Genomic DNA, 23,027 nt, shown 5'->3' with positions numbered 1-23,027 from the left:
TTACGACCGTGGCCGTGGTGCGAGGGCGTTTGCCGAGCTCAGCTTGAAGGCGACGCGCAGGGCGGCGCGTCTGTTGACCACGGCACCTTCACCATCATCATCATCACCACCACCATCATCATCATTATCATCCTCAGCCGCAGCAGCAGCGGTGGCGGCGGCGGCTTCGGAGTCATCCGTCAACGACCGCTGGAACGCAGAGAGGCGCCGGATGGCTGCTGACAAGTCGCCCTGTTTGGGAGTACGGGAGGCGGGGGGCTTCGGTGAAAGGCAATCGATAAATGACTAGGCTGGTTTATTAAGGGAGGACAGGAGGGCCTGGGTTGCTCTCGACACTCCAGTGTAGTCTGTGCAGCACTGAGGATCCCTGGCAGACCCCTCCCTCGTCCTCCTCTTCCCCACCACCACCATCATAACGTCCGTTCTATTTACACCCCCCCTATCCCCGATCCACGCAGGCGCTGCCTCTACCAGTTAGCGAAAGTAACCCAAAATAAAAGTTACCACTCTCTCTCTCTCTCTCTCTCTCTCTCTCTCTCTCTCTCTCTCTCTCTCTCTCTCTCTCTCTCTCTCTCTCTCTCTCTCTCTCTCTCTCTCTCTCTCTCTCTCTCTCTCTCTCTCTCCTTCTCCCTCGGTCTTGTCCTATATATTTTCTCGTGGAGGAGCAGAACAAGAGGCTCCTGGTGAACCAGCGTGGAGGTTCACTGCCTCTCTCTGCTTTTAAAAAACCTCAGCATCTAGTTTTTCTATTAAACTGCACTGGCACTGTCAACCAGCTTGGGGAATGTGAAGCGGCCTAGCCATGCAGAAATTCTCTGACTAACAATTATATCAGAAACAGGATCTTTGGATTACTGTCCCCCGGGATAGGGGCGGTGGGTTGGTGTCTGCTCCAATCATTACTGGCCATTCAACAAGGCGCTGCACTACTCGCCGCTGTTAGCCATTGTCAATTATGCCATCCCCTGTGTAAACTGGCAGAAAAAAAGAAGGGGAGAAAAAAAAAAGCCGAACTGCCCACTCTTGACAGGATGACAGCCTCCACATCGCCTCTTCCGCCTCCTCCACCATCACCAGCCCACCCAGCCCTCCACCCAGCCAGACATCCACCCGTCCACCCCCATCACCCCAGGGTTCCTCGGCCTTCATCCTCCTCCTCCTCCTCCTCCTCCTCCTCTCTGGCTCCTCGCGGGCAGCTTAATGTCGCTGTGGTGGTGGGCTCCCGCCCGCCGGCCCCCCCCCCCCCAGTGCAGGGAGCTACGGCCGGCGTCTCCCCGACGCCGGGCTCCTAGGCGGGGTTAAGTGGACATGATGGAGGAGGATCCAGGGGTCGGGGCGTACGTCCGGTTTGGGTTTCTCTATGCTGTCGGAGGCGAGGTGAACCGCTCATGTTGTGTGCGTGTAGGATAATGTTTCTTTAATGCATGGCGTTGTATGGTGGCTCCGGAGCTTATTAAATGGCTCCTGCCTGCGTTCTAAGTGTAATAAGCCGGGGTGATGTTCTCCTGGGAGGAGCCCTGAGGGTCGTTATGTTCACTAATACTGCTGCACTACTTCTCTGTTCCTGCTGCTGCTGCTGGTGCTTTCTCTACCTGGGGGGGGGGTTCACCGGAGCCTGTCTCAAGTGAGTGCTTCCTGTCTGCCTGCCTGCCTGTCTGTCTGCCTCACTGCCTAACTACTTGTCCATCTGCCTGGTTGACTGCCCGCCTGCGTTCCTGTCTGCCTGATTGCCTGGTTGCCTGGCTGTCTGCCTGCCGACTCCTGTGCCTGCCTCATTGCCTGTCTGTCTTCCTGCCTGCCTCAATACCTGTCTGCCTCACTGCCTGTCTGTCTGGCTGCCTCATAGCCTGTGTCTGCCTCACTGCATGTCTGCCTGCCTCACTGCCTGTCTGCCTGCCTCACTGCCTGCCTGTCTGTCTGCCTCACTGGCTGTCTGGCTGCCCATCTGTCTGCCTGCCTGTCTCTCTGTCTGCTTGTCTGTCTGTCTACCTGTCTGCCTGCCTGTTTGCTTATCTGCCTGTATGTCTGCCTGCCTGTCTGTCTTTCTATCTGTCTGTCAGCCTGTCTGTGCCTCACTGCATGTCTGCCTGTCTGTCTTTCTGCCTGTCTGCAAACCTGTCTGTCTATCTGCCTGTGCGTCTGCCTGTCTCTCTGTCTGTCTGCCTCACTGTCTCCCTGCCTCACTGCCTGTCTGCCTACCTCACTGCCTGTCTGTCTGCCTCAGCGCCTGTCTGTCTGCCTCACTGCCTGTCTGTCTGCCTCACTGTCTGTCTGCCTCACTGCCTGTCTGCCTGCCCGTCTCCCTCCCTGCCTGCCCGGTCGGACCCTGCGCTGGGCCGTGACGGTTGGCGGTGCGGCGCGCTTGAATGCACCGGCTCTTTTGTCCTTCACACACTGCAGCTCTCTGATAGCTCCACCCCCCCCTCTCCCCCTCGCTCTCCCCTCCGCGCCCTCCCTCTCCCTCCCTCTGCGCCCCGCTGCACCCTGCCTTGAGCTGTGATCTGCTGAGGGGTGGGGGTTTGTGTGTGGGAGGGGGGGAGGCAGTGCCACGTCACTGGCCCCTGTAATGTCTGGAGCGACCCTGGGCGGCTCCAACATAAACATACACAGATATACATGGAGGTAACCCTCCTCTAGGTACGGGGTAGAGGGCGAGGGAGCTCACTAGCTGCTCCTCGGAAAAGAAATCAGGCCAAAAGAAATAAAAAGGACGGAGAAAAGGAAAGAAAGTTCCAATCAAATGTTTGCCAGTCGTGTCTTTGGGGGAATCTCAGCGAGTTACACCACCCGAGTCACACCACCCCAATGAGTCCGGTTGTGGTGCTGGTGTCAGGCAGCCATGCGACACTAACTTGAGAGGTGGTGGTGGTGCGGCCGGTGGTGGTGACGTGGCTCTTGTCTCTAGCTAAGTAACAATGACTCGAGAGTTGGTGGTGTTGCTGTAGGAGGTGGAGTCGCTGAGGTGGTGGTGGTGAAGAGGCGCTCGTGATGAGGGGGTGGAGGGGGTGAGGTGGTGGTGCTGTTTGGGCTGGTGGTGGTGCTGTAGGGGGTGGTGGCGGTGGCGTTTTGGGCCTGGTGGTGCTGTACAGGTCGGTGGTGTGGGTGGTGGTGGTGGTGCTGCTAGTAAGAGAGACCAAGTCTCCAGGCAGCTCCGAACCGAGCGTGTTCTCGGCGGCCGTTGGTTCCGCGCGGCGCTCCGTCACGCTGGCACGCGTCCGCATTAACGCCCGGACAGGATCCCTCACGAAGATTCATCACTGTCCCTCCGTCCGCTTCGACCTCATCCCACGTCAGCGCGCAGATTAGACACCGATTAGCCCCCCCCCACCTTAATTGAAGATCCCCACTTTCTCAACTTTGCAGAATATGCACCTGAGAAGGTCATTGCGCTCCAAACCCAACCTACTTCCCTCCCGCCCACTTTCCTGTGCACTAGACACATCCGTTCGCCCCGCCCCTTCCCCCCTCTCTCCGCAATTAACGACCAATCGGATCGGCGGTAGGTAAGCGGGAGGGGTGAGAACATGCGATGGCGTCGGAGAGAGAGGCTGATAGCGCTGGTCTATGAGAGAGTCGTCTGGAGAGAGATACACGGGCGCCCTCGGACAGAGGGGTGGGGGGGGGGGGGTGGTCGGAGCACTCCCCGCGACACCCCCATCCATCACATCAGTGGGGGTCCTGACGAGTGTATGTGCAGAGTGAGAGTGGCGGCTCCTATTCCCCGGCGCGGCGGCAGCCATTGTCAGACGCCTTCGCACCGCTGCGCCCCCCCCGTCTCCTCCTGACCCGCCCGGGTCCGAGGCGATTGGCCGTTTTAAGATTTCAATCGTTTTCATAAACTCGGGGCGAGAGAGAGAGGGGGGAGGGGGGGGGCGTCCTCTCTCTCTCTCCACCGTGCGTGAATGACTATATTCTATATAAAGACACACACACACACAACACTGTTGAATATAAACCTTGACTGGCACGGAGGGTGGATGAGGAAGGGGGCATGGTGCCACTGGGCTGGGTGTTGTAGTGCTGTAGTGTTGTGCTGGGGTTCTCAGAGAACATATTTCATACGTGCAAACTACCTGTGCTGCTCCGGCTCTCCGGTCCGTCTCCTGAGAGAGAGCCTGGAAGCGGGCCAGCTCAGCCCGGCTGTAGAGCCGGCGCTGTTTGAAGTATTTCACCATAGCCTTGTGCATCCTCCCCTGCAACAAAGACAGCTAAAGGGGGAGAAGAAAGAGAGGGAGAGGGAGAGAGAGCAGGAGAGAGGAAGAGAGAAGGAAACAGAGAGAGAGAGGGAGAAAACAGAGTGAGAGAGAGACAGAGAGGGAGAGACACGGCAGGGAAAAAGGAATTGGTAAGGCAGGAAAGGAAATTAATGGCAGTGTTCAAGAAGAATGATGGAGGGGAATAGAGAAAGCAGTCAATAGCCCATTCTGCAGTACACGGGCCTGACAGGAATTTCACAGTCTCTTGCTTTCTCTGCCCACTCGTGTGCACTCATCAGAATCCAGTCACATCTGGCTGCCAGGATGGGGGGTTAATTTTCTCTAAATGCTCCAGTAGTTTTGTTCTAGCCGAGGCAAACTCTGTGACTGCAAAGCTGATGAGTAAAATATTTCTACTTCACCCAGTTTAACTTTATACCAATCCCCCCAAGACATATTTTACACATACACACAGTCATGAACCCCCCACCGCAACCAGAAATTATTCCTGGTCTCTCGGAAAAAGACATGCTGCTCCCTTTATTATTTGAACACTGTTTCTTCCGTGCAAAGGGGTTTTAAATTCTGATAGATGCCATGGCTCCCCCCCCCTCTCCCTCTCCCCTTCCTCTCATCGCTTCCACTTTTCCTTCAGAGCTTATCACTCCTTGGCAATGTGTTCTCCGGTGCATAGACAAAAACCAAAGCGAATTAGCTCAGCCATCAGCTTCCGGAGAAAAGACAATAAGTGGAATGTACTCGGCACGACCGTAGCCCTCTTTTGTTGGAAAGGAAAGCCGTCCCCCCCGAGAACTGAAAGCACCCACGTAAACAGATCCATGTTTACATGTAGTCGTCCAGAGAAGACAGCAGTAGCCCCTTCGGCGAGGGGAGGGAGGGGAGGATGGTTAGGGCCGCTATGGCAACGGGGGGGGGGGGGGGATGTGGTTAAGGTACTGGGTTCGAGCCCGTGGCCGCAGTTGTCTGTCCGGAGGCGGTCCCTAACCTGCATCTTAACGACAACGCAGGACGTAACTTTTATTTAATCTTATCTTGATTTAAATCTACTGTGCGTTTTATTGGATAAACGCCTGCGGCCCGATAGTAAATAGAAAGGATATAATATCATCTGCATAAACACATGTTGTTGGTGTTTCCTTGTTATCTCTTTGGGCTTAATGGGTTCGGGTGAGGTTTGTATGTATATGTGTGTGTGTGTGTGTGTGTGTGTGTGTGTGTGTGTGTGTGTGTGTGTGTGTGTGAGTGTGTGTGTCATGTTACTGTATACATCCACTAATACGGTAGCTGTTTGGAGGCTGAGCTGTTAAGCTGTCGACAGAGCGCCAAGGAAGCGATAACTCAACAGCAGAAACAGATAATATAAGCGTTTTCTCAGCCTTGTATCTATACAACATATACACATATACAACAAGTACAAACACCCTCTTTGTGCATTAAAACCCAAACAATGTGTTCTCTTTATAATAAGGAAACACTCCCAACAGTTTCAGAGGAGGAAGCATTACAGGGAGAAGGAACAGGGGCGACAGTGTGTGTGTGTGTGTGTGTGTGTGTGTGTGTGTGTGTGTGTGTGTGTGTGTGTGTGTGTGTGTGTGTGTGCGCGCGCTGCGCGCGCATGTGTGCGTGTGTGTGTGGAGACGAACAAACAAAAGTGACCGGGAAGCAGGACAGAAGGGAGAGCAAATCAGGCTTTGATCACGAGCGTGGCAAATCCTGTCCACAGGATTTCTCTTCTCTTTTTTTTTTTCCTTTTCCTGCATGCATTTCTCACTCGATAACATTCATGCCGTTAGATGAGTAATTACTCAAGTAACGGTATTAGTCATTTTGGTCCTGGAACAACAACAATAAAAACAAATGCTGCGAATATGTGTCGCTGGCGTTGGGAGCGGTGCCCGCCTGCTGCCGGTCTTGTCGTCTGTGATTCTTTGTTTTAAGTTACTTGGTGTCAGAGAATATAAAGCCTCTGCAGAGAGAGGGAGTTTGGCTCGTCCCTCTTGATTAGCCAAGACCGCTTGCTGCTACGCCTTCAGCGCTCTATCTTTACAGACCTCAAACTTGTGTGTTTGTGTGTGTGTGTGTTGGCCGAGAGAAACTTATGATCACGTGACATAATCACTAAGAAATGTGAATTAATAATTGTGTATTCTTTGTTAGATTTTCAACTTTAACACTATTCATAAAAAAAATCTCTCTCTCTCTCTTCTCTCTCTCTCTCTCTCTCTCTCTCTCTCTTTCTCTCTCTCTCTCACTCTCCACACACTCCCTCTGGGTGGAGAGGGCCCACATTACATCATGTCACATCCATCATCCTCCCCCACTCAAGTTATTTCATCGTTATTAGATTGCTGCAGTAACCTCCTCATTGGTTGCCCAACTAAAACCATCCTAGAAATTACTGCCCATGCGAAGCCAGCCAGCCAGCACTCCAGACACTGTGGAACAGTGGAGAGAGAGAGAGAGAGAGAGAGAGAGAGAGAGAGAGAGAGAGAGAGAGAGAGAGAGAGAGAGAGAGAGAGAGAGAGAGAGAGAAAGAAAGAAAGAAAGACACAGAGACAGAGAAAGTGAGTGAGAGAGTATAGAACTCGGCAGAACCGAACGGATGCAGAAGAACGCAGAAGATGACGTAAAGGTTTGAAAGGCCCAAAGAAGGTCCCAAAGGAAGGGGAGGTCACGACACCATACGCTTTGACATCAACCCCAGGGCATGTGGCAGGAGGCTACCTGTGTGTGGAAGTGGAAGGAGCCCTCTGCGAGGTTCCTCTGGTGCAGCACGCGGGCCGCATCCGTCCTGGCTGTCAGGAGGCTCTGCTGGAGCTCGCTGTACTGGTGGGCCAACGCGGTGTTGTCCCTCAGCGCCTGTTTCAGGGCCTCCTGGGGACACGGAAACACACAAAGTGGAGTCTCTGACAGGGAATGGGGGGGCGGCAGTAGCTCAGGAGGTAGAGCGGGTTGGCTGGTAACCGGAGGGTTGATAGTTCTGGCAGAAATCGGAGACAGTCAAGATGACCAGGTATTCTGAGTTTGACACTCTGGTCAAAGTACCTGTGCTCGTGCTTCCTATGTTCAAGAAGTGGTTTCTACTATGACAGATGCCATAAGGTTTGTGATAGGTCTGTCAGGTCTGCCTGACACAAGCTGCCGCGACACACACACTAAATATTTGCAGAGGCGCCGTGTACGACTCTCTATTAGGCGGCATGAGGCTTAGGAGGTAGTGCGGGTTGACTTGTAACCGGAAGGTTTCTGGTTCGATCCCTGGCTACTCCTAGTTGAGTGTCGAGGTGTCCCTGAGCAAGACACCTCACCCTAACTGCTCCTGAAGAGCTTGCTGTTGCCCTGCTTGGTTGACACCTCCGTCGGTGTGTGAATGTGTGCATGAATGCTTTGGATAAAAGCGACTTAAACGTCTTAAAATGTAAATGTTTCAGGACACCAGGTGCATGACCAACTGATCACATGTATGGATCACAGTCCCATGACTCCCAGCGGGTAGAGTTCAATACAGGCTGGATACAAAACTAGAAACATGGCATGCTCTGTAGAAATAAGCAGGCAACCGACGTATCGGAGATGTAAACAAAGCTTAGTTTACAAAGTCCAGACACAAGGACGTGGGGTGTTCAGAGCTGAAACTGTGAAAACTGAAACTACTCTTTTTGTTTTTTCTGTGTGAAGTCAGTCTAGCTGAGGGCAAACCAACCTAATTTCAGGGCCGGAACAAAAACGAGGAAGAGAAAGACGGAAAAACAGAAAACCCTGCACCGGACACTATTCAGTGGAACCGGGCAGATAAATTGCGATGAATAAATGTCTTTTTGCATGTCCCCTTTTCCATCGGAACATCATTTCCCCGAGTATGGGATGCGTGGCTGGTGCATATCTCAACTCTACCTGCAGACATAATGGAGTGTGTCTCTGCAGTAAAACAGAACAGCACTAAAGTGATGGGTGTAACCCAGCAGAAAGAGGGGCTGTAAACATGACAAATGCCTGCTATTGATTTCAGGTTTAATTACTCCATGCAGCACTGACAAAGCCCATCTGACGCCGTGGTGAAGTGTAAATGGAACAGATTACACTCCATCGCCCATAAGAAACTGATCACGTCGGCAGTTTGAATTGTTTACTTTGTGCTCGTTTCTTAAGCGACAAGCTTCTGATCACATTAACAGATTGGTGTATCTCGAAGAAAAAAAACAATGTAATAATGTTAGGTTTAATAAACAAAACGTTATAATATGTGACACTTTTTTTATGGAAGGGGGGGTTGGAGATGAGCTGTTTATGCTAACCAACTAGATGAAATTATTAATTCTATTTTTTTTGCTTTTTAAGTTTATCATCCGCATATACCAACAATGGACAGACCAGAAGAAGAATGAAATGGATATCCGCTATATTCCCATGACTTTCAGCCGTTGCTCACCTATTGATATTTGGAGCACAACAAAATGGCCCCACTTCCTGCCGCGCGGCACCATTTCCTGTTGTTGACGCACCACCCATTATAATCGCACCATTACCTGGCAATCAGCCTCACTGGGGCACTGACAAAGGACAACTCCACCACTAATAGAGATTTACCTTCGATATAACACGTCTACTTTGAAACGTCCCCCAATGTGAGATCAATACTCATCCACACCACACCGGGAAGAAGGCCGACAACAGAGCCAGGGTTTGGTAGACGTGGAGTGTCATATCTGTGAAACTCCTCTCTGGTGGACCTCCGAGTGCAGCATATCTTAGTGCTCTGATGGGCCCCTGCGCCTTACACAAATGGCCCACATTAAGAGAACTTTATATTAGTGTCCTTGATTAAAATAACCAATTTCACCACTGCAACGTTTCCTTTTATTTGGTAAAAGGAGCATTGTTATTTCCATTTTATTTCATCAAGTGAGAATGCTAACCCCCCCCTCACCCTCCCCCGCCCTCTCCCAGTCTCTGCATGGCTGACTCGGATCTGGCTAATGGGTTTTTTTTGTGTCTATGAGGAAGACTTCTCTAATTCTCAAATTGTCTCACGCCAACAACTTCCTTAAAGTTGCTGCACTTGGATGCATGGCGGCGCAGGCTCCATTGCCTTTTCTTGTTTTGAACTAATGCATTCTTGATCACCGTTTAATGAAACTATATACCACATGGTGATTTCACATTAGATAAGCCATGTGAAACCCCCATCAGCAGGGAGAGAGCCTCTGTCTGGGGCTGATAATCCCCGCAGATGAAAACTTTAAATAAATCACGCTTTCCACCGCAAAAAGGGTGTTGCGGTGTTTTGTTCGGTTTGTATCTGGGATTCTCCGTACCTTGCGTTTGGAATGATAATTTATTTCAGGGGAGGGACATTAAAACCAGCATTGGATTGTCAATTTGTTTTAAAGGGGTTAGAGATATGAGTTTGGACGCTGATGATGTTATTGTGGTGAGGTATGGATCTGTGGGTCAGCAAGGGGGCCGGCCTGAATCCTACCTGGACATGCATCATCAAAGCGGGCCGCTTCGGCGATCGGCATGAGAACAGAGAGTTGTCATTTGTGGGGAAAAGCACTTAAACAAGATGGACCATGGCTTGTAATTTTAATTGCTTTCAGCCCTTTTCTCTTCTCGGTTAAAAAGGAAAGAAAGAAAAGAGAGAAAAAAAACAGCCCAGCATCTTAAGGGGAAAGGATTGTGACAAGTCATTTGCTGACACTAATCCACAAATACAGAAACAATGAAAGATTTCTCTCACTCGCCGTTTCCTTGTAGTATTATTTCACAGTATTATTTGACACAAGGCGGGGGGGGGGGGGGTTCAAGGTGTGTTACGGGTTTCCCGGTGAAGCGTGTCAAGTTACACGCCGTGACAGAGTGGTAACGTGTTGAATTACCTTCGTGTCTTCCATTTTCCTTTGTCTTGCAGCGTAGTGAGCTGCGTGGACGTCCTCGCAGTGTTGCGTTCTCTGCAGACAGTTCTTCATATCTGACTGCAGAGTGTTCATTAGCCCCGTCGCTGATTGCTGCTGGAATGCCACCACGTCAAAAACTGCCCTGAAAAGTAGAAAAATTAATTCATCATTAATAACGAGCCAGACTGAGTCCGTCTTAGAGGCCATTAAAGTGTTTTTTTTTTGTAACGTGGTGACTTTTTGCGTTAAGTGGTCAATGATGGATCTCGATTCAGGGATAATATCATTTTTAAAATTCACTGTCATTAAATAAAAAAAAGGCTCTTACTGGAGTTGTTCGATGTGTTTCCCGAGGGTTTTGGCGGTTTTCTCCATCGTTTGCGAGGACACGCTGTACTCATCTGACTTGTTTGTTAGGTCACTGATCCTGCTCAGAGCGTAGTCAAACCTCTCTGTAGTGGCAGTGAAGGACTCCTGCGAAAAAAGCATAAGGACGACAATAGTATATCCTTGCAATGCAACTCCGTTCACACACAGCCATGGTCTTATTGAGCAAACCTGCTGGGAAATTCCAATTTCAGGAGTTGTGACTATTTAAGCGTGTCTGAAGGCGCTTGAACCGGGGCCGGACTCACCTTCATAGCGTTCAATCGGTCGACTTTGAGATTTTTCTCCTCTTCGAGTTTCGCCGAAGTCTTCTGGTGTTGACGCTGCATTTCCCCAAAACGCTCCTTCAAATTCTTAATTTTCTGAAAGAACGAATAAACGACAAGCATAAGCAGAGGGTTTCAAACCGACACCTTTAGCAGGGGAACGGGTTAACCTAGTGATTGCTAGTGCTTGGCACTCGTTTCTATGAACATCCTTAATGTACTGGCATTGAAAAATTGTTTTGCTTTCTTTTGAAAAAATGTTCTCATTGTAAGTCGCTCTGGATAAAAGCGTCTGCTAAATGCCCTCAATGTAAATGACGGCAGTCTTCTTAACAGATTCCTACTACCTGTGTCTTCTGCTGGTAGAGCTTCCTCAGCATCTCAATGCGGGTCTCCAGCAATCTGCTAGCCGCCAACGCCTCCTCGTGCTCCTGGTGTAGTTTCCGATTGGCCTGCTCTGAGCTCCAGCGCGCCCGCTGTAATTCTTCAGTGATCATTGCACATTGGCTCTGAGATAGAAGACAGTAAAACAGAGCACATAAAAGAAAAAACTCCCCAAGTTTATGCTTGAAGGGAGATGAAAATAACACACACACACACACACACAGACACGCACACACACACACACACACACACACACGCACACACACAGAAAAGTACATGGCAGCAGCGCATGATGGAAGTTGGGTCTTAAACTCTTCAAGAGAAATTAAATCTGAACTAGTAAATCTCCTGGATAGGGTTTAAATGCACTATGGTGGCCTGAGCTCCAATGCAAATAACCGCATATAGATACGCACATATGATACGCACATATGACACAAGGTTAACATCAGAAACATAACGCACCTGTAGCAGGGCTCTGGCTTTCATCTGGTCTGCCAGCTCTTTCTTCAGGCTATCGATGGCTGTCTGTGTGGAAACGCAACGGCCAAAACAATGTACAATGAATACGGTGCAATACAGTGCATTGGCCCAAACCTCAGTGTTCTGGGTTCGATCCCCAATGTCGATAGCCCAATAGCCTAGTAAGCTAGCTAACCCAGCCCTGCTCCATAACGACAGTTATCTGAATCCAAGTCACTTTGGATAAAACCCTCTTGCTAAATCTCAGTCAATAGGGACGGGAACCCAACATGATGTTCAAAACGGGCTTCAACTGAAATGCAACATCCAAAAAATGTACAATGAATACGGTGCAATGCAGTGTCGTGGCCCAAGTGTTCGACTCCCATCCTCAATGTTCTGGGTTCGATCCTCACTGTCAATCCCCAAATGGCCTAGTAAGCCAGATTCTCCAACCCTTCCCTGCTCCTTAATGATATGCACTTTTTGTATGTTTTACTTCCTGGCACTTAATGTACACACTTATTATATGTTGTACCTCCTTTCAATTCAAAACAGTACTTAGCATTGTGTAGCGTCTTATCCTAGCTATCTTGGTTGTGTATGGGGAATGGGTTAACCTAACAATTGTTAGTGCTTGGCACTTGGTTCTATGAACATCCTTACTGTACCGAAAGGGATATATATATTGTTTCTCTTTCTTCTGACAAATGTACTTATTGCAAGTCGATTTGGATAAAAGCATCTGCAAAATGCCCTAAATGTAAATGTAAATGTAATGACATGCATCTGAATTCCTAATTCTCTGTCGATAGGGACTCCAACCCAACATGGCGTTCCACACAGGCTTCGACCGGGGCCCACCCTGTTTTTCTCCTCCTCCTTGAGGGCGATCTCCTGCTGCTCATCCAGCCGGGCCTTGGTGGCGGCGTGGTGGTCCACAACCTGGGTCAACTCCACCTGGATGGCCTCCCTCTGATCCTCCTTCTCCCTGATCGTCTTGACCATCAGCTTCTTGTCCTTCTGCATCTGTTTCACCGCCTTCACGCTGAGGGGGGGGGAGGTGGAATCGAGCTTCAGCAACGCAAAAACCAACACGTAGACGAGACGCGTGTTGCCGCTGTGCGGATTAAATGGACTGCATTTATGCAGACCTTTTCCAACCAGTGGCCACTCAGAGCGCTTTACAATGCTGCCTCACAGTCACCCATTCACACACGCATTCACACACCGACGGCGGTGTCGGCCATGCAAGGCGACAGCTAGCTCGTCGGGAGCAGTCAGGGTGAGGCGCCTCGCTCAGGGACACCTCGACGCTCAGCTAGGAGGAGCCGGGGATCGAACCAGCAACCTTCCGGTTACCAGCCAACCGAGCTCTACCTCCTGAGCAACATGCCGACCGATTACCACGCGACAAGGTGGGAAGAGAACAGATCTCGTGGTTCAACGGGAGAGAGGACCGACCTGTCCGATGTCTTCTTGAGGAGGTCTTCCTCTTCCATTTGGTGGTGGAGGTTGTCCTCGCTGAGGGCTGAGAGAACCATGCGTTTTGATTGGACCTCGGCCTCCAGGCGGGCGACCTCCTCGTCGCCCTCCAGCGTCTGGCCGCGAAGGATAGGGGATAGGAGACAGGAGACAGGAGAGAGGAGCACACACACAGACGCGAGGCTGACTCTCGGACTCTTTCTCTTGTTGTGCTACCAGTGGCCGTTAGCTGGGGGGTGTGTATTGTTTGGTATCATGTGTGGCTGTGATGGTAATTAGGCCCCTATATTTGGCAGTGCTATTGAGGATCTTAACGCACTGAGCGAACCTCTATTAGTGAACAAAAGCAGCAGTGCTAACAAGCGCTAATACAAGGGAAGAGCGTGAACATGTCATTATAATGAGGTTTTTTTTGTCGGGGGGGAGGTGGGCGATATCATTTAAGACACTAATGAGATTACTTACAGTTTGCTGAATATCATTGTGCAACTTAGTAAGTTGTTCTCTTAATTTCTCGCTTTTCCTCGTCTCTTCGCCAATTTCGATTTCCAATTCCAAAACCTGGAAATTGAATTGCGCCGAGTGCATTAGCAGTCTGCTATATTTTACACAGCGCCTCTCTCCTCAGACGTTATGCCCAGGTTTACACATTACGCCGCCGTCTCCATTACCTGTTGGCCCGCACTAGACTCAAGCGCCTCCATTTCAGGAATACGGTTCTGTATGGCGGTGCACTGTTGTTCCCTCAGAGCCACTAACTCCTTCGTCTCCTTCAGGTAAACGCACTGTTTTTCCCAAAGTGCCACTAACTGTTTGAACTCCATTCTGGAAACAAAACAGAAAAACAAAAATTTCACTGTCAAGTGGGGTGAATTAAAACCGGTAACTCAGCCCTGAGTGACGATAATACAAAGGTTATAATAGCAAATGTACTCAAACTAAAATTGATTACCATTAATAAACTATTATTAATGGTAATAAACTATTTTATGTTTTAAAGGGGAGGCCGGCTCGTTTTTAAAAGGTGGCTTTTTAACGTTAGTGTTTCTTAATGGCTAATGAAAGCTCTTGGTTTCTCACTCTCGGCTGGCCTTCTGGATCCTGATGTCCGTCAGTTGAGAGCTCATGGCTTTCTTCCTGGTGCTGTGTTTTTCCTCCATCTTCTTCAGCTCCTCCTTCAGTAACTGGAGATTACTGCTGGACTCTTCATGAGCACGATCAGCCTAAACATACATAAAGAAACCACACATCTAAAGTAAAAAAAAGGTATTAAAGCAGATGAGATGACAGTAATGAATCCGTCTGTGTTTGAGCTCAATGTGAAAACATTGAATGTTTCATAAGAAAATTCATCAACTCCGACAACTCCATTTCACAAGGGGAAAAGCTAAGCATTGAAACAGCGACGCTATTTATCCAGAGAGATACTTGTTGGCCGTCAGTATTGTTTTCAGAGCGCACATTAACCTGCATCGATTATTTTATGAAACGGGTAGATCTCAGCTTTATCCGGGTTGTTGATAAGGGCAGATGTTCAAACACCAACACTGATATCAGCGCCTTATATAAACTACACAAAATGCTAACACAACAACAACCTCCTACTGCTTATGTCTTCCGATCCGTCAGACACACTTAAAGCAACAAACTGAGGACAGAAAGACAGAGGGAACAGTGAGGGAGTAAACGAGAGCGAGTGAGATGGCCCCCCATAGCGTCGACTGGATTCACATTCAGAGCCACAGGTTCGGAGTACACAGAACACAGATGGTTCCCCGGGAGAGCGCACCGGACCACTCAACCACTCTGTGACCCCTCCCAGTACCTTTCTCGACGAAGCCACAAGAGTGTAGAAAGCCCCCCCCGCCCCCCCCCCCCCCCCGACTGCAGGAAGAAGCGGCACCGACTGAATGGATAGGTGAATTCGCTTTTCAATCGGACTTTTCGTGTTAGTCGTGGATAAATGCAATACTTCTAAAGTTGTTATTTTTCCTCGTTCATAGTTTGACGTGCTTTGTATTCGACAACATGATAATCATGCTTGATATCACAACAGAAATATGAGGTAGCCATACTTTTCTCTTCATCTATGTCGGCGTTTATTCCTTTAAAACGTCCCATATTATGCCACCAGGTGTGAGTATGATTAGCCATTACAACCTGTTACAACCTAGCCATTAAAATCTGCCTCTTCCTGTGTTTTAGTGACATCAAAAGTGGGCGTGTCCAACTAGATGTACGCTGGATAGATCATTCTACCAGCCTACCCAGTGGACTGTAGCAAATGTTGCTCATCTTTCCAGCACACATCTAGGTGGACACGCCCACTTGTGATGTCACTAAAACACAGGGAGAGGCAGATTTTCCAAACAGCTTGTAATGGCTAATCACACTCACACCCGGTGGTATAATATAGGACCTTAAAGGACAGGAAGGGTGAAGAGAGAGCGAGGAAGGAGGGCCGAGAGAGAGAGGGAATGGCAACGGAACTCAGGACCGCAGGTCGCAATCGAACCCGGGTCGCTACCAGGCTGCAGTCACCCGGGCCACACCGGCGGGGTCGAGCCCCCCGGGCGTGACTCCTGTAATCCTGAAATCCCGCCTGGAAAACCCCGGCGGTTCCAGGGAGCAGACCTGGGTCTGAGCGGCGGTGAGTTCCTCCAGGAGGCGGGTCTCCTGCTCCGTCTTCTCCCTGAGCAGGGGGCCCTGTCTCTGGGCCGCGGCGATGTCCTCGTGCAGGCGCCCGTTCACCAGCTCCAGGCCGGCCAGCTTCCCCTGCTGGCCCTCGGCCGCCGCCCGCCGATGCTTCAGGTGCCACTGGAGCTCGCTGATGTCCCGGATGCACGCCTCGTGCTCTGTGTGGATGTGTGGTTAAATGAACAAGTGAATATGTTGTTATATTAACACGCAAATATGTTGTAAGAACACGTGGATACATTGATAGATGAACATGTGAAGACGTTGTTATATGAACATTTGAATCCATTGTTATATGACCACGTGAATCTGTTTGAAGAATACATGAATACATTGATGTGGTTAAAGGAAAATGTATATGTACACGTGTGATGATTAAGATTGCTGGAGTCTGGAGTGTTTTTGCATTAATGTGTGAAGGACACGCAGACATGACATAGAAAAAGACCTTTGTTTGAATTTGTGTCAAGATAACCAACACACACACACGGCTGTGTGCGTTGTCAGACACCAGGAAACAGGAGCGGTAATGGTTTCACCTCCTGCTAGGAGGTGCTAAGCATCGCTCTAGGATGGGGTAATGGTTAGTGACTCCCAGGGGGAAGGTATTGCTTTGATGTCCAGGCTAGCATAGAGGCATCCCTCGGCAAGACGCAAGGGGTACTCTGTACACTAACGGTACATTAAATAACCATTCATTAATATTAGTTAACGCAGCAATAAGCATTATAATAGAGCATAAGGGTTAGCATTATGGTCATTTAGCATATTTATTTTGTATTGTAGTTCAATTCTGGTTAGTGAAAGTTGCTCTGGTTAGGGTTCGGGTTAGGGTTGTAAGTTAAAGTAGCTTTGTTTAGGGTTTAGGATAAGTGGGTTAGAGTTACGGTTAGGTTTCTGAATTGTTCAGTTATTCTTAGTTAAAGTTACTCTAGTTAGGGTTAGGGTTAATGCTAGAAATAATGTATGAATTCATTACTTAGCTTACATGAACACCCTTACCTTTAGTAGTTAATGTTTATAACTGCATTTACTAATGTTAGTTAACATTGAATGAATGTATCCTAATTGTAAAGAGTTACCAACGCAGTATGTTTAACCCCTCTTTGCTCGTTTGCATTAAGGCCCTGCTGGCTAAATGGTAAAAAGACTTCATTTCTACAGCGCTTTTCCAACCAGTGGCCACTCACAGTGCTTTAAAATATTGCCCAACATTCACCCATTCATGCACACGGCGGTCAACCACGCCGGGCGACAGCCATCTCTCCAGGAACAGTCAGGGTGAGGGGTCTTGCTCAGCGACACCTCGACACCATCGTCCCCTGACCTTTCTGGACGGCGGTGGCGTGCTCGTGCTGCTTCCAGAGCGCCACGCCGCGGAGCCGCTTCTCCAGCCGCTTCCTCCGCCCCTTCTCCGTCAGCAGGGTGTCCTCGGCGTCCTGCCGGTCTGCCTCGAGCCGCTCCAGCAGGTACACCACCTCCACCAGCACGTCGCTGGTCTCCTTGCGGAGTGGTGACCATGGCCCGCTGCCTGCTGGACCTCCACACACAGAAGACACACAGGGACATGGACCCTCACATTGACACCTCTAACTCGGGTAGTTAATACGTTATTACTGACTTAACTACTCTCACTTGGTTAGGGTTAGGGTATAGGATTAGTGGGGGGGGGGGGTAGGTTTTTGGTAAGGATTATGAATTGTTGTTCAGTTCTTGTTAGTTAAAGTAACTCTGGTTAGGGTACTGTTTGGGCTAACCCTATCAAATAATGAATGAATTAACTACTTGGTTAACATGACTTCCAGTACCTTCAGTAGTTAACGCCTTATTACTGACTTAACTAACGTTAGTTCATGTTGAATTAATGTACTCTTATTGTAAAGGAAGGAAATCCAGACCTTTTCACAGTCTGTTTGTATTCATCGTTAGACATATATCGTGAATTATCGTTATAGGATTGAATTTTTTTTTTTTTTTTTTTTACCGGTACCCTGTGATTCCCACCCCTATTACTGACTTGACTAACGTTAGCTCATGTTTAATTAATGCACCCTCATTTTAAGAGTTACCAACGCAGTACGTTTGACTCCTCCCTGCTGTGTACCTCCACAGAAGACAAAGTGACCGCTAGCTCTCCCGCCGCCACATGCTGCTGTTATTATGTAACGTATGATGATTAGCATGGTGGCATTTAGCAGCAAGGCTTTAGCATGACGCTACATGCTGATGAGTTGTCAATGATGAGTTAGCTCTGAATTTTAATGGGTGACACAGTGTTTCTGACAAGGTTTTTGTCAAAAAGATGGACAAAGACTGCCAGGGTATTGTTTGTTTATAAAGAACACAGATACAGCGAGAGAAAAGGGTTGTAAGTAGAAAAATTACCCCTTAAGGTGAGTCCAATGCCTTCGATGTACAACTCTGTAGATATGATGGATCCTGCATCTGGGTCACTGGTACGAAACCGAGGACAAGAAACAAATCAAGAGTGAGGGCATCACTATGCAGACAGAATGGTGATGATTTGATACTAAAGAGGGGATATGCATGAGAAGCAGAGGCTTCACCTGAAAGTTTTGCTGAATTGCTTCTTGTCAGGAGTCCAGTGGGGAATATTCTTCCCCGGCTGGAAGAAGAAGAGGAAGACAAATCAAAATAAATTTCCGAGATTACATTTTTCACTCCCCCCCCCCCCCCCCCCCACTAAGAAATTTGGTTTCTGACCTCTCATGTGTATGATTGCATACAACATCAACAGTTTACCTGTTGACACCAAATCTCCACTTTCCTCTTCAGCTCCTGGATGTGGTAAATAGCTTTGTTGACACACGGTGAGGGCGAGTTAACCAGGGCACAACTGCGACGTCTGCCGGGGCAGACGGCTTGAAGATCTGCCTGATCTACGGAGACCAGAAACATTGCAATTACGGGGACAATGCATGACTGCCAACAGTGAGGCTGAACCACGCAAAACCAGCACACCACCAACAGCTTTAAACAAATGACGTATGGAGTCTGTCATATGTTGTATCATTAGCAATCATCAATAATGGATTATTAGTGGTATGTAAATAATTGATTAATAGGGTTACAGCTATTTAATTGGTCTGATTATAAAGGTTAGAAAATGGAGTTTAATAAAAAATGAAGGGAAAATGTAGGCGTCTTCACCCTCGTTGCTAAATGGTTGGCTCTCTGTGGTTCCATGGTCCTTCACAACTTTAGAGTAGAAAGAAGCACAGGAATAATCACGAAGGAAAACACAACTGCACATTTCTTTGCTATAAAATGTCGCCATCTGCCGGCCGACAGGCCACGCTGCAGCGATGGAGACGTTCGTTCAACTAAACAAATAAGGTAAAGTCTTGTTTACTCGGTCGAATAAGGGAAGATGGGCCTTTTGTGGGAATAAATTCCACTAACTACACTAATTCCCTGCATATAAGCAAAAAACAACATTAATATGACATCGTCAACCTATAATAAACAAAGGTTCAACACTTGATGCTGAGGAATATACTGAATATTCTACAATAGAATACTACTATAGTACTACTAACGTTACTTCATATACAGGCAGGTCCACCCTGAACAGCAGCCTACACACTGTATAATGTTGAGTTTGACCTCAGAGCATGCACAATGGCCCGGTCTCCAGTTGCATGAATGTGATGAAAGTTGCTCCCCCACCATTTTGAGTGTGTGGGGGGGGCTCAGCTGCCTCCACCTGTAACGGTAGTCTCAAATAAAGAGCTGACACTGATCAAACACACGCTCTGACCTGGTGGGTTGTGTCTGTCCTCCCTGGATGGGAACCGTGTGTGCTCCACCTCAGGCATGCCTTGCAGGACTAGGACCACAGCACGACCACCAGCGATCTGTTTTGGAGAGTTCTTCACATTTGCATTTAGATTACACTACACAGCATCTGAAAATAAATGAATTTAATAAACAGTGAAGCTGTTGTGGCTGCAAATCCAAGTCAGGCTGCAAGTGCCACTACTACTAGGCTACTCTAACTATGAGGCTGCTTCCTCCAGACCGCCAGGGTCAGGTGTAGTTAAAGCTGTCTGAAACAACGTTAAGCCCCGTGTTGAATAGTTAATGAACAGTTAATGAGCTTCCGGGGGCGGGGGGGGGGTGGTGGTTGTCATGGTGGAAAGTGAAAGGAAAAAGCTGATCAACTTACTTGCAAGACGCTCCTGATTTAAGTGTCCTTGTTGTGTATCTGATGCCGCGTGTCACTGCTTGAGTTGTGTGTCTCTTTTGTTGCGATGTTTTGTGTCAGAGTGAACGAGACTACGGCTTTGCAACTTCAGTGAAAGAGAGTGAGTTGTCGATACACGCGCGGCGATCACCTGCTGTCAATCTCCCGTGCTGCGGTTGCGTAGCAACAAAGGGCTCCAACGTGTGTTCAAGGCGCATACAGGCCGAGGCTTTCCCTCGAGTGGGCGTGTTCGTTTAGCATGTGTGACCTATCAGGAACTTACTTATAATAAAACAATTTTTAATAAAATATCCAATCATCTAATTGTACTTATTTTGGAAAGTAGGTCCACGCCCGTATGCGACAGATAATTAATAATGAACAATAAAAAAAATAACAGGATTGAAGAGGCCTATTATTATAAGTGAAGGTCGGTAGCTCTAAATTAATTTTCAGGTGTGCCTGGTCTAAATGATGAAGGAGAGAACTAAATGTGTTTAAAGTGAGACCAAACTGGTTGTAATGCAGATAGCAGCCCACAGGAGACAGGAGTAGTAGGGCTATTTGCTTTGAACCGCAGCCCGCAGTAGTGGGATGGAACAGAGATAGGAACTACGTTATCCATCTCAGGTTTAGAAGATATCACTGGATATCACTGTATCACTGGATGAACACACATGCAAAACACACGCATCTCCAAAGCAGAACATAACGGTAACATTATGCATCTTAATCCAATGGATTATAAATTATATCAATTAAACATTAAAAAAAATAAAAAAAAATTATGGTCTGCACCAGCATTGCTTAACATCGCCATAAAGACGTCCACCTATGACTTCTCCCGGTTAAGTTTAACCCCCTAAAGTCCAGCTCCAGGCTGTTGGTGGTGGAGGTGGAGAGACCCCGCATTACGTCATCGCAGAGACTCCACACTAGAGGCAGCAGACGCTCGCCTCTCTCTGCGCTACTCGGAACATTTCCATAGCATAACCATCATCAGTGGTGATGATGGCTTTCCCGGGGACGGTGGAGGACGAGGCAGTATCGGAGAAACCTTGATCGGTGATCAGACCTCCCTAGACACGCGTGGATCGGTGGATTCCTGGATGTAAACAGAGATGTTGTGTTACTGACATGCCTCGACATTGTGGTGAGTGTTGTGGCAAGTGCGCTGCAGTTGGACATCATAGTGGTGCACACAGGAGAACATTTGCGTACCTACTTTACCGATATCACCATGAGTAACTTGCCATGTTGTGATTCCAAGGGCACCTATGTGGTAGGATATAGTTGCGTTAAGGAACGGGGTGTACGGGTAAATTTGTGATTGTTTTGGACATAATTTGTGGCTCGTAAAGGCGATGCGCCGTGTGTGTCGAGGTGGTGATGCTCCCAGGACGGACCTGCACGCACACTATCCAGGCTGCCTGTTGCTGGCTTTCCTTTAGCTGTTACATCTTAGGGCTAAAGTGTGTGTAAAGAGGTGTCTTACAGTGTTTATTTTGGACGTGCAGTGGCTTAGAAGTCCCAAGGCAAATCTGAACTGTATCACAGGCTGTGTGCTGTAACAGGTGTTGCTGGGCAATGCACTGGCACCTAGGCTCATATAAACAGGGCTGGATTTCTTATATTTTAACTTCACAGGATTGTTAAAAAGAAGGCTGTAATTGGCCTCTATTTTTTTTATGTGAGCAGACAGATGTAACTGCTTCATACAAAACCAAAACGCAACAACAATGTAATAAAAGGCAGTGTAAGTCATTGACCTGTCACCGCAGACACATTAAACAACGGGGCTCCAAAGTTCTTGTCTTTTTCAGACTGAAACCATGGTGATGTGTAGGGGCCCGGTGGAGGGCCTCATAGGTTGGTGCCACTTTCTCCCTATGATCTGATAAATAGTCGACAGATGAATGGCAACATGCATTCAAATTCTCGGGTATCTTGGTTCATTCTCGAGCCAATTAAGTCAACCACATTTCTGTTGTCTGTCAAAGGGTAAGAAAACATACCAATAGATCATGTGTATACTTGAGTTGTAAAAATAACAGCAGCCAATCAGAGTGGGGGCTGTGGACAGCTGCAATGTTCTCTGTGTGCAAATGTGCCAGAGACGTCCTCAGCAAGGACTGAGCATTGTATAAAAGCCTGTTCCAAGTTCCTGAAAGAGGGTCGAAACGAAAAGCAATGTGTCCTGTTTCTTTCTTTTTTTTCTCCAGAGGACTTAGATAAATAGACCCCATAGTCCAAAAAACAGACAAATAAGGCAATGTTTGTGCTGTGTTGAAGTGCAACGCTTAATATCTGGACCGCAGAGTTCATTGGTGGTGATGTTTCAAGAAAAATGGGCAAAGGAAAGATGGAGTTTTGACAGGGCATAACACTGTCTCTACTTGTGTGTATGTGCAGTGGGACACACACTCACACACACACACACACACACACACACACGGCACAAACATACACACGCATGCATGCGCACAGACATACGCACATGCGGACACACAGGCACACACACATAAACATACAAACGTGCACACATACAAAAAAAAACAAACACACAAACTCACACGCACAAGCGCATGCACACACAAACAAACACACACAAACAAACAAACACATGCATACACACAAACACACACGCACACACACACAGACAAACACAGTGGTAGAAAGTAGTGTGTGGCCAAGTGAGAGCTTCATGGAAGTGCAACTGGAGAGCGAGCAAAGCCCTTAAAGAATGTGAGCTCTGTGGTCCGTGGTTAAAGATAGAGGTACGAGGAAACGGGGCCTCCTGTCACCGGCTCTACCGTTTATAATTACAGATACCTTCCCGAGGAACCCAAACAAACCGGACAGCATTCGTTGTAGATGTTGTTGTTGTTGCGGTGGTGGTGGTGGTGGTGGATGTGTGGGACTTCGGTTTAGATAAGAGGTGAATGTTGAGGTGGAGGGATTTGTATGTGTTTGTAAGGTGCATACCCTTGTATGAGCCGGGGAAACAGTGACAAGGACAACCGCC

The 23,027-nt window shown here is 48.3% G+C and overlaps 1 protein-coding gene across 1 annotated transcript; it reads right to left on the bottom strand.

Annotated features, from left to right (window-relative positions):
- Positions 1-19,634, bottom strand: ccdc178 (coiled-coil domain containing 178; the record flags this gene model as incomplete). The annotated part of the gene is made up of 20 exons (XM_079750579.1): positions 1-231; positions 4,074-4,208; positions 6,942-7,091; positions 10,097-10,256; positions 10,443-10,588; positions 10,750-10,863; positions 11,115-11,276; positions 11,617-11,679; positions 12,478-12,661; positions 13,078-13,214; positions 13,564-13,659; positions 13,770-13,923; positions 14,179-14,321; positions 15,733-15,953; positions 17,123-17,335; positions 18,181-18,248; positions 18,363-18,421; positions 18,559-18,695; positions 18,967-19,014; positions 19,577-19,634. 20 exons carry the CDS (start codon positions 19,632-19,634, stop codon positions 1-3), a joined length of 2,679 nt encoding a protein of 892 aa, XP_079606705.1.
- Positions 19,635-23,027: the final 3,393 nt, after the last annotated feature.

Source organism: Pollachius pollachius (assembly GCF_949987615.1).
Source record: "Pollachius pollachius genome assembly, chromosome: 14".
Lineage (NCBI taxonomy): Eukaryota > Metazoa > Chordata > Actinopteri > Gadiformes > Gadidae > Pollachius > Pollachius pollachius.
This window is presented reverse-complemented; position numbering and strand designations above follow the sequence as displayed.